This window comes from Aspergillus ruber (assembly GCF_000600275.1).
Source record: "Aspergillus ruber CBS 135680 unplaced genomic scaffold scaffold00012, whole genome shotgun sequence".
NCBI lineage: Eukaryota > Fungi > Ascomycota > Eurotiomycetes > Eurotiales > Aspergillaceae > Aspergillus > Aspergillus ruber.
In genome coordinates this window covers 255,086-266,287 of record NW_024467308.1, presented here as the reverse complement: position 1 = coordinate 266,287, position 11,202 = coordinate 255,086, and the positions used below count along the sequence as shown (strand labels likewise).

The window sequence follows — 11,202 nt, the reverse complement described above, 5'->3', positions numbered from 1 at the left end:
TAATTAATATTAGTATTCATCTTATTATAATAATTATAAAAATACTCAATATGCCAAGTATACAACCCTAAAATTCAAGAGAGTAGTCCATTCGAATGATGGAAGGGTACATGTGTTGAATTTCTTAGAAACATTAACTGTCATCCTGCGGCCTGCCATCCTCCGATATATGTCTTCCATCACGTTTCTCGCGCACACTGGCCGCGTTGTTGTTTAATCGGTCATATGTTTCCGGCAAATCAAGCGCATAACGTAGTACGGAAGCTGATGCTCACCGTCTGGAGTACAGGTTGGAGATCAGATATTGTGACTATCTGAGATTCGGAGTTTCGGGTTCTCTTCAAAGTTCAATCATGGACGTGAACTAATAAGGACCGTAATTAATTAGCACCCATTATCTCCATGTGGATATATGCGATCTAACCCCTAGTAATATTCGTCACTCTTATAGGAAGTTCTGTATCCCCGGTATTGCAGAAGTCTGTAACGTGTTAGTCGATACCAATGACCTGGATGTGTATAGGTGTGCGCACCGATTTCTACCCTAGCGAAATGCTGCATGTTCCAGAAGAAGAAGGACGTGACGAGTAAAAAAAGATGGTGATTGTAGTCCATGATTCTTGAGAATGAGGGAAGAATAGAAGGGTTGGAACCGCTGATTACTTTGTCTTGACTGACAAGTCATTGATACTCAAAGGATAGAAGAATAAAAACAGTTGCTTTTGCAGTCTTCTGTTTAACTGAACAAGTTGTAATGAAAGGTTAAAAGTGAATGCGCTTGGTCACATGATGGATGAGAGGAGATTCTACGAAGCTCGCGTCGTTCTTCTCTCTCATCCCATTGTGCTCAATATTTTTTCTTCGCATCTAACACGCAGACCTCAATACCATCAACCACCAGACTGTCATATAATAACCCATCCTCTTTCATCACGGCACCACTCACCAGACAAGCTGGAGGCTAGCCTGAAGGAACTCCTACCGAACAATGACCTGGTTGAATCTACGACTGTTTACCTGGCGAGATGCCGTGTTCCTGACCGTGTTCTTTTTCTCTTCTCGCGTGTCCCATAAAATATGCGACTACGCTGAGGCCAGTAAGGAAAAATCTGCTGCTACGGGATCCTTCTTGTGTCATCATGCTGACCGTAGGCTCTGGTAGAGGTTAATCGATGGATGGAGAATCGCGGAGAGAGTAGCCGGCGCCTCAATACGGATTGAACACAAACTACAAACTACGAGACTTGCCTAAATGAAAGGATAATGGAGAGCTGTGTGCGAGTGCTTGTTGGAATTTGATGTGTACTCTGTCGCAGTACTTGAATAAGGAGGTTATGCTGATACGGGTTGGGATCTAAATTTATGAGATTGATTCTAGAAGGATACTGTGGTTGATTCAACCCGGGAAAAAGAGTGCCGTCGAGGTAGCCAGGTCAGTCACATGATGGCGAGCGAGGGAGTTCCTGTCCCCATTTACCACATCTCTCCCTCTCCCCTCCTCAGTTTATCCTCCTTCTTCCCATCAACATCCTCGAGAATTTAGATGCTCACTATCTTCTATATACTATATACACTAATTTAACGAGAAAAGCAAGTCAAGCCCTTTTTCGTGCCAGCAGTCCCCCAACCCTGTTTACCCGGTTACTTCGAGACATCCTAGCCTCCTACAACATAATGGGCGAGCCTTAGCATTACAAACCACTCTTAGTTGACTGGAAGGGCACGATTGTGATTACGCTTGGTTTCTATGTGTACTCTGTTGCCAACCACGCCTTTTATTTGGTATTTGAGCCTGAAGAGTAAATCTAGCATTGCAATGACTGACTGTGTCAGCTTCTGTTATTGTGCCGTTGTGCTGACTGGTTTCTGATAGAGTTTGCTTGCTGGACGAAAAATAGCAAAGAAGATAAGGTCCGCGTATAAAGAAGGAATTATGTGTGTGCGTGCGAGTGGTGGGCGTTGGCTGGGTGCTATCTTCGGTCTCTGCTTATTTCGCCCTGGTTTCAACTTGCTCTTAAGTATACAAGCAATGACAGAGGCTTGTTGAGTTTTTGTCCTTACTATTGAGAAGAAACCTCCATTATGATTGCTGTTATAACCTATCGTAATTTTGCCATCCTATTACGGACTCTCGTAGCTTGGTACTCGTAAATGAATTGATAATTCGTCGACAGTGTCTCGAGTCCATTCAATCTGAAATAATAAAAAGTTTTCTGGGTTATGTTACCAGGAGGAATAAGCCGTGCTATTGAGGAGGTTATATGATGACTGTAAATGAGGGAGCTGTCGAGGTTCCTCTCTTCCTCCCCATTTCTCCCTCTCCCTCCCTCTCCCTCTGTTCCAACCAGTTTCTTTATCTCCATCTCAACAATTAAACAGTTACAAGTGAGTCACGTCTCTCTACACAGCCCTATCCGAAACACTCAATCCGAAGCCCACCACCTCCTCTTCCTTTCCTCCCCAGTCACTTGACAGCTACGTTTACATACTGCTTAACCAATCAATTAAAAAAGTGCTTTAGAGTAACCGTAAGCCAATCCAACAGCGCTATCTACTCTTCCCAGAAGCTAATCTGGAGTTCTTTACCAGATCTAATACGCACGCTGCTAGTCGAACACAACCCAAGCAACGAGCCACATAACAATCACTGGAAATAGCAAACGAACAGAATCTCACAATTAAACCAATGTGTATCTCAATGTGTGGCTCGTGTGTAGATATGAACCTAGATCCAAGGTTCCAGGTCCCTCGACAAGGTTAACTGTGTCTTTTTTTCTAGTTTGGGACCGTCTAGCGAACGGTGGACGGGGGCTTGCGGACGTGAATGCGGATACTGGGTGATGGTCGTGGTGTGGTCCGGGATACTGCTAGGGTTGTTGTGGATTGGCTCCTGTACAGACAGAGAATAGTCGATATTGATTCATGTGGAATGCTTTCTAAATAAACGCGAGAGCTGTGAGAATACAGATTGTCTGGATAGAGAGCCTCCTGCCTCCTGCCTCATCATCATCATCATCATCTTTTTTTTTTTTTTTTTTTTTTTTTTTTGACTACGGCTCTGCCAGAGAAACGAACCTGAATATTCGTGTGGTTGGATGAGGAAGTCTTCGTATCCTGGATACGGACTACTCTCCTGATAGCAGTCTAGCCCTTGGCATGAGTGTAGTTTATAGCATCCATTCTTAAACACATTTCCGGCCATTGCAGTCTCTATGCTGTTTTCCGTGGACGTTATGGCATAACAATTATATTGAATTCAAGATCAATCTATTCAAGTTAAACTATGCAAACCACTTCTATGCGACTCAACCCACCTCGACTCACCTATATCACTCTCTAGTCGCACTTACCGATCAGTAAACCGCAATTCCAACATTCTTAGTGGAGGATAGGCAATAATCGTAAACCCTGCTCCAAGCCAGATACCCAATTCACAGTCACCGGCAACGGCTTTCGCGACTGGTCCGGTGTAGTATGTTTGGTTCTGTATCTATAAGTCAGTGGATACCATATAATCGTGATAGAACATACTAACCATGCCAACAATAGCTCCGACCCAACCAACCAGGAACGATACACCAGCTGCGATTCCAACAGGTAGTTTCCTCCGATTATTCCAGATAGACCAATCGTATTCCCTACCTCGGTTGAAGAGCACATCTTGCTCGATCACAATCATGAGCCAGATAACAACCCAATACCCAATAAGCGGTAGGAAGTTTCCGAAGATCTGATACAACGAGTTGCGTCCGCCTATAGCACAGCCCGCATAGATCACGGTAGTGATGATTGTAAACACAGGCCTTGGGATTTTCTGCCAAAAATTCCCCAACATTTGAAAATTCATCGACATCGAGTACGAACCAGGCGCATTATTCGAAATCACACCCACCATATTCACGATGGCACAAAAACTCCCAAACGACCCAAGCCGGTTATAAGCAGCCATTAGCAAGCCCCCCGGCGTGCCGTCATAGATTGCCGCCCATTGTAGATTATGCGCAACGCCGGTCCCAAGACCAACGCCCATGAGGATCGTGATCATCATAGAGAAGCAACCGATAACTGTCACGGTCCATGTCTTCCAGCGCTTGATGTCAGGTGGGTAGTAGACGTAGTAATCCGCGGCGATAGGGACCCATGCGAGGCTGACGGAGAAACATAGTGAGAAGAAGGATAGGCGCTTTGCGTTGATTTGTTCTGTGGATCCGATTGATACGGCGTCGAAGTTGAATTGGGGCCATGCTGTTCCGATCATAATGCAGAGAACCATTATTTGAGGTAGCCATGCGACCCTAATTTACATGTTAGCAACAGAACCCCAGAAGTTCTTGGGTTAATACCTTTCATAAAACTGGAACACACTCATGCCGAAAGTGGCCATGACCCAACTCGCAAGGGCGACGATAATGATTCCCACAATGACGGAGACGTGCCCTCCCGATACTTTGGAGAGGAGTTGGCCACCGACCACACAGTTCATCATGCCGTATCCGAGATTCGTCAGGATATTGAGCGCACAGCACACCTTGCTGGGGTAATACCCCATAAAATAGCGCGCCACAATCTATAACCGATCAACTTCGACCTGCAAAATAGCTCTTGGCGAACATACAAGAGTCCGATTCCCACTCCTTGGTCCCCAAGTACTCATGTACCCAACTGCCACATTCCCCAAAAGATTCCCCAAAACCGCACAAATCACCGAATCCTTATAACTCAACCCCATCACAAGCGTCCCCATAGATCCCGCGGTAATATTGTTTATTGCCATGCCCATGCTGAACCACATGACCAGCATCTCCAACGCAGCCCAAGCGGTGGGTTTTCGGCGCTCTTCGAGGGGAATGGGCTCGATGCCGCGGACTTCTAGGCCACTGATATTCTCGGCCCATTTTTCGTAGCGCGACTTGGGTGCTAAGTTTGTAGAGGAGGTGCTGTGTTCGGGGTCGTCTTGGCTACCGGTGCGGACTTGTTGGACCTGTTGGTCCTTTTCGATGTCTGGTCCCATGGAAGTACAACGACCAAAAAGAAAAGGACAAAAAGGAGAGAATAAAATTGCGGTTATTTTATGCCTCCTGTTGAACCAAGTACATGAGTAAAGAAATTAAAGTACTCAAAGTTCAAATGAAACGCGATAGGGCTAGCTAGGGATTATATGCCTCGAGTCCAAATATTCCACGAGATGCCATCGTTACTCAGTGGAACGGCCTTGACATCACTTTATCGACCACCGTGTCACATCCTGCACCACTCCCGGACCAAGGTATCGCATTCCATAGCCATCACGAGCAAAAATCAACACCCACCCTTTCTTCGCAACACCAACCACAATCTCGCAAAGTGCGCGGGTAACCATCGGCCCGTCTGGCCTACCTACCCTCGTTATCTGGAGTTGTCCTCGAGGATTATAAACGTGATAGGTTGTTGTGAGTGTGTACAACCACATCTGGAGCTGGAAGTGATCCAATCAATATTCCCGGAATATCTACGGTCAAACCGGTAATATAATGGAGATCACTGACATTTCACTTTAGCCCCTTTCTTCTGTTAGCCACAAATTCTTCCCCAGGGTTACAGAGAGCAGGTATACCTGCTTACTGATTACTTTATTTTTGACAAATCTGTGCCCAAAATTCCCTGTCGGAGCGATTGGATCGCATAGCATACCGCGCACTGACCCGCTATCCGCACTGACGATTGGTTATATCAGTGCCGGCTTTGAGTTAGCAATGCGTCGACTGGCATGTGGGACTTATGCAAGGAGAGGGAACCGTCGGAGAGAGTGTTGCTACATTCGGGGGGCACATATTGTCCGACGGGTAGGATTGTGCATGTTGACAATACTCCGGTGCCCTAATCATTGGGAATTTGGTTTTCATGCCATGAACCATGGGTAACCTGAGCTTGTTCTCGGGCCAGCTCCTATAGATCTTGACATGTGTTTTCTTCTTCAAATGGTCAGTGGTGATGCTATTAACCATGCAACCCACAAATGCCCTCATAATTAACACTGCACTATTCGAATATTAAACCACGTCTGCCCACCTAATATGCTAGGACTCGAGTTACCAAAGCCTTCATGTCTACCAATACCAGTTGAATAGTCATTTCCGGTCCCAAATGCGCCGTTCCAACTTCTTGTGCCGTTTCTTCTGCCCCCTTTAGCTGCGCCATTATTTATAGCTGCAGTTACCTGCTATGACATTACGCCCACCGCCTCCGGCAACACAGTCATTCCAGCTGCATGCATCACTGTCTCTGGCCCCAGAGCTTGAACTTGGTGCGACTTGCTCTATTCAAGAGGGTAGGAGCATTGAAGCTCTAGTGAGATGCTGTAGCCATGCTTGTTCGGCATGGGGCCCTCGTCAGGCAGATGAAATGGATTTTCGCGAAGATTCGTATGCATCAGCCCAATGCATTGAAAAGCAATTATCATGTGGGCCTCCGTCTCCTCAACCAAGAAAGGATTGTCCTGGTCGCTGTTCTCTGGCTGCTTGGGGGATGACTCTGAGGTAGTCTCGAAAGGACTGGTGAAGCATTCGAACGGGAGTATTGGAATCAACAGGCATGTCCCTGACTGAATAAAGGTACTCCAGCTTCAGGTCTATTTCCTTTGGCTCCATATTCATCAGTGCTGCTAGGGAATTGACCGAGAATGGCGTGGCAAGTAGAATAATGGCCCTAATAATATCCCGAAGGTTCTCCAGGCGGTCACGTTCAGACTTCCTTGCTAGGAGATGATTCAGGACAGGCCCGTAAGTCTGGTCCAGTTGGCTAGCATGGCCTGTTGTTTGATAATACCCCATGAATCCAGCCAGACGCTCCTCTGGGTCGTCTGTTTTATCTGTAACTGGATACCCTCGTCGTCCGTGGATTCACACTCGCCCAATGCATCAGCTACCAGAGCAATGGGTCTTTACCGGCATACGTTCGTAAGGGGCTGGTAGACAAGATCTCTCGGAATCGCGGTCCAAGGCTCCAAGCGCTTTCGAAGTATTTCATGGTTCATGTTCCAGCGCGAGCCGGACTGCGCTGACCATCTCACGGAAATGGGCCATCAATTAGACTGTGATGGCGGAAAAGAACTTTTGGTCATTACTGCGACCACCTTCACTTCGGTTGAAGAAGCTGGCACCTAGCATTCCCTCCTTCCATAGCGTGCCGCAACAAATCGGGATGTGGTGGATTTCCCTGCACCTCGAGTTGCTGGAAAGCATCCTCCAGTGCAGATTACATGTAATTACTATATAGTGAAGAAAGGACAACAGAGATCAGCAAACTCGCGATGTTACCTGCCATCGGGTACCGATCACTAATGTGCGTGTACTGCTCTACCTCATTGGAGGCAAATAAAGAAAATGAAGGCGTATATGAAAATTTTGACGTATTTTTTATACATACTGGCACCACCGAGCTCGGATGAGAGACCGGAGAGTTTAGAAGATCAACAAAAATGCACGAGAGAATCAAAGAGCAACAAGGTTAAGGAAATTGTAGAGTGCCGGATACGAGCATTAGATATATCCCGTCTAGTTATTGCTACAACCGGGCGCGAGGCGGTGAAATGCCCTGTTTCTGCCTTAGGATGGATTTGCAGGAATGATTTGTATAACTACTAAGGTTTGTCTGCAGTTGATACACAAAAGAATTTAATCACTGTCAACATCAGCAGATAGCCCCGGAATGCAACCATTACGGAACAAGTCCACAAATATGTGGTGGTCACGCCGGGCCTGGGCACTATACTCATGCGCAAATCCAACAAGCAAGTCCGCGAATCGGTCTTCGTCAGTTGCAATGGCCGCATGAATAGCCTTCTCGGGCGAGAAAGGCACCAGTTCCCAGTGGCTGCTGTCGTCGTCTCCGGCCCCGTGCATCATGGCGGTGGCCCGGCCCAGGTCGGCGACCACCATCGCCATCTCCTCCAGGTCGTTGATGTCTGACCAGTCAAGGTCCACGGCGTACGGTGAAACTTCTGCGACGAGTTGGCCTGCGCCATCGATCTCGGTCCAGCCGAGCCATGGATCTGCATACGCTTGCAGTGCGCGCTGCGAAATCACTGTCCGGTGACCCTCGTGGTGGAAGTAGTTGGAGGCCGCACTGTTCGTGACGTGTCGGGAGACGGCTGCCGCTTGGGACTGCTTCATGTATATCACCACGTCGTTCTCCAGGGCTTCACTGTTGCCTTCAAGTAGGATATTGTACGATGGGAGGCCTGCGCTGCCGATGCCGACACCGCGACGTCCCACCACGTCTTTGATGCGGTAGGCGTTGTCGGAGCGACCCTTATTCGACTTGGGTAGTGTTTCCAAATAGCGATGGAAGGCAGCTGCAACCTTCTCTCGTGTGTCAGAGTCCAGCTCAATTGCACCGCCGCCCAAGGTGAAGCGCCGCTCGAAGTCATGGATCTCGGTCATCGAGTCAAGCAGCCCGATGCGATTCTGCGCGCGGGCTGAGTGCAATGCTTCCAGTAACGGGCCCTTGGCCGTGTCCAGGGTAAAGCGAGGCACCTCGTTATGATTATTGCTAATTGCCAGGGTGTGAATACGCTCACGGTAGGCTGCGGCGTACGTCTGGACAAGTTTGGCGATCTGCTTGTCGCTGAGCGCTTTCGCGTATCCAATCAGGGCAACCGAAGCGGCGAAGCGCTTAAGGTCCCAGGTGAAGGGGCCGACATATGCCTCGTCGAAGTCATTGACATTAAAGATTAGCCGACCCTGGGAGTTCATATAGGTGCCAAAATTCTCTGCGTGTAGATCGCCATGGATCCAAATCCGGCTTGTTTGGTCGTTCAGGTACGGGCCACCGTGCTGCTCCTGCTGCAGGTCATGGTAGAAGAGACACGCACTACCACGGTAGAAGGCAAACGTTGAGGCCGCCATCTTGCGGAACTTGACCTGGAATGCAGTAGGGTCTGCCGCAAGAAGGTCACTGAATGCGGCGCTGAAGACATTGAGGATCTCCTCGCCTCGCTGCTCGATAGAGGGCTGTTCAACTGTCATCACGAGTATTTTCTTTAATGGTTTCTTGATTGATTGAAAAGACAAGATGGATTGCCCAGTAAATATATGTGTTTACTCCTTGGCGGCGCGAAAACAAGATCTTGGCCGGGCTCCACTACCTGTCATTAGGGCTTCCGTGATTGGGGTCATGCACCAGCCAAGAATCGGGTGGATATAATGTTTTGACCTAGCAGCGTGGCGCAGCTTCATAACAGTTGCGAGGTGACAATGGAGCAATCAATGTCAGCCAGGTAATCTCTCGTCCTCGAAAAAAGGGGAAGAGGGGAAAAGTCTAGAACTGTATTCGAAGCGAACTATGACCCTTCATCGAACCTGCGGGGGGATAGAAGTAGTGAAACTCAGCCACTGATCTCTTGGTTGTGAATCAGGGCTGCCAACTGTAACTGGTTATGATTCAGTCAAAGGATGATTGAAAAAGTACGGCTTGGTCTCACTCGTATCTTAGAAACCAGTAAGCTGCATTGCCTAAACCCGTAAGCCATAACATAGGCCGGAAGAACTCGGAGTAGAACCTCATACCTGCAGTTTTCAGGGTGAGGGTTTCCTTTGCTTCTTCCATTTGATACTTGTTTGGCATAGGTTGATAGGGTGCTCAGCCAGACTCCGTACAGTTCTGCCCCTCCACGCAACATCTCTCAGAGGATGATAAAGTCCAGTGTAAAGAATAATGAATTATACTATAACAGTAGTATCAAAGGAATATAATGAACTATAGAACTCCCGTCCCCGAACTCCTATCCACATCTATACCCTCCTAAGCATCCATCTTAAAAACTACCTTGTTAGTTCTCCGCGCTTCAAAGTCCTTATACGCCTGTGGTGCATCTTCGAGCGCCATTGTCTTGCCACCTAAGAAGGAAACCTTGGGATGAATCTCCTGGAACAGCCTCAATGCTTCGTCAAAGACACTGCGCACAGGACATCGGCCAAAGGCCATGGTGACGTTCTTACCATAGCATAGCAGACCGTTCAGAGAAATCTGCTCCGTATGGATACCGACGGAACTGATCTGGCCCCACGGTCTGATCATATCGAAAGCGAGCATGAAAGCGTCCGTATGCCCAACGACTTCTATCACCACATCTGCCCCGCGATCTCCGGAAGCCGCTTTGATCTTGCTCAGGGGATCATCATTCAAGTTGATTGGGATAGCGCCTAGCTTCTCGGCTTCTGCGAGTCGCTCCGGAACAGAGTCGATTGCGTATACGGTTTTGACCATGCTGAGCGCACATGCGATCGTACAGAGACCCACGGGGCCGCAACCAATGACTACAGTAGTGAACTGCTCTCGATCGCGCGGCTCAAGATTCTTCAAGAAGCGTGACGCAGCGAAATATCCGGTTGGAAAGATATCTGCCATGAGAACAAGGAGGTCCTCGGGAACGCCTTTGATCAATTAGCTTTTGTTCAGACCGTTAATGGTTTTTGACTGACCTCTAGGCGTTCTAACACAGGTTGTCTGTGCCAAGGGCACTCTGACATATTCAGCTTGCCCACCGTCGATTGTATTGGTTGGTGTCGAGTTCCCAAAAAGCTCACCCTTTGCGCATCGACTTGCTTGGCCGCGCACACAGTAATAGCACTCCTGGCAAGAAGTAAAAAATGGAACAACAACCTGGTCCCCAAGGGCGAGGTCTTGAACAGATTCTCCCTTTTCGACGACAGTACCGACAAACTCATGGCCACACACGAAACCGGCGGGACATTTCAAGTGACCGCGATAGAAGTGCAAATCAGAACCCTGTCTGCGTATAAGCGCAAGTACTAGGACCAGGTGCATGTTGATATGCTACCCACACATAGTGCTGTGGACGACACCTTCAAAATGGCATCAGTTGGCTCCCAGATGTTAGGATACGGTCGGTCTTCAACAGCGACCTGGGCCAAGCAAGGTCAGTCTTGGTAAATCGGCTCGGCAGGTGGTGCTTTACCTCGTAGGGCCCTTTCAGGACAACAGCACGCATAGTTGCAGGAGGCATGATTACGGAGGGCTTAGTTCCAAGCGATACAACGAGCCAAGAGTGATCAATTTAGCCATTCTCCTCCCACCAGGAAGGGCCATACTATTTATGTCTAATCTATGGTATGATCTCATGAATAATCGTACTTTATGGTTCATAACAACGATCCGCGGCTGTGAGTCGGATATTGCATATAGCCGGGAGATGTGGAGATC

The 11,202-nt window shown here is 48.1% G+C and overlaps 4 protein-coding genes across 4 annotated transcripts; all 4 read right to left on the bottom strand.

Moving 5' to 3' along the window:
* Positions 1–3,346: 3,346 nt before the first annotated feature.
* On the bottom strand, positions 3,347–5,011 carry EURHEDRAFT_377433 (purine-cytosine permease family protein; the record flags this gene model as incomplete). Its single annotated transcript, XM_040778967.1, has 4 exons — positions 3,347–3,484; positions 3,536–4,295; positions 4,344–4,567; positions 4,616–5,011. 4 exons carry the CDS (start codon positions 5,009–5,011, stop codon positions 3,347–3,349), a joined length of 1,518 nt encoding a protein of 505 aa, XP_040639040.1.
* Positions 5,012–6,000: 989 nt separating this feature from the next.
* EURHEDRAFT_412165 (uncharacterized protein) lies at positions 6,001–6,881 on the bottom strand. Its single transcript, XM_040781831.1, has one exon. The coding sequence runs from the start codon at positions 6,807–6,809 to the stop codon at positions 6,456–6,458; it is 354 nt and encodes a 117-aa protein (XP_040639039.1). The 5' UTR covers positions 6,810–6,881; the 3' UTR covers positions 6,001–6,455.
* Positions 6,882–7,652: 771 nt separating this feature from the next.
* EURHEDRAFT_377432 (DUF2252 domain-containing protein) lies at positions 7,653–9,005 on the bottom strand (the record flags this gene model as incomplete). Its single annotated transcript, XM_040778966.1, has 1 exon — positions 7,653–9,005. One exon carries the CDS (start codon positions 9,003–9,005, stop codon positions 7,653–7,655), a length of 1,353 nt encoding a protein of 450 aa, XP_040639038.1.
* Positions 9,006–9,780: 775 nt separating this feature from the next.
* Positions 9,781–11,005, bottom strand: EURHEDRAFT_402544 (alcohol dehydrogenase family protein; the record flags this gene model as incomplete). Its single annotated transcript, XM_040780147.1, has 4 exons — positions 9,781–10,412; positions 10,461–10,767; positions 10,824–10,904; positions 10,958–11,005. 4 exons carry the CDS (start codon positions 11,003–11,005, stop codon positions 9,781–9,783), a joined length of 1,068 nt encoding a protein of 355 aa, XP_040639037.1.
* Between the last annotated feature and the right edge of the window lie 197 nt (positions 11,006–11,202).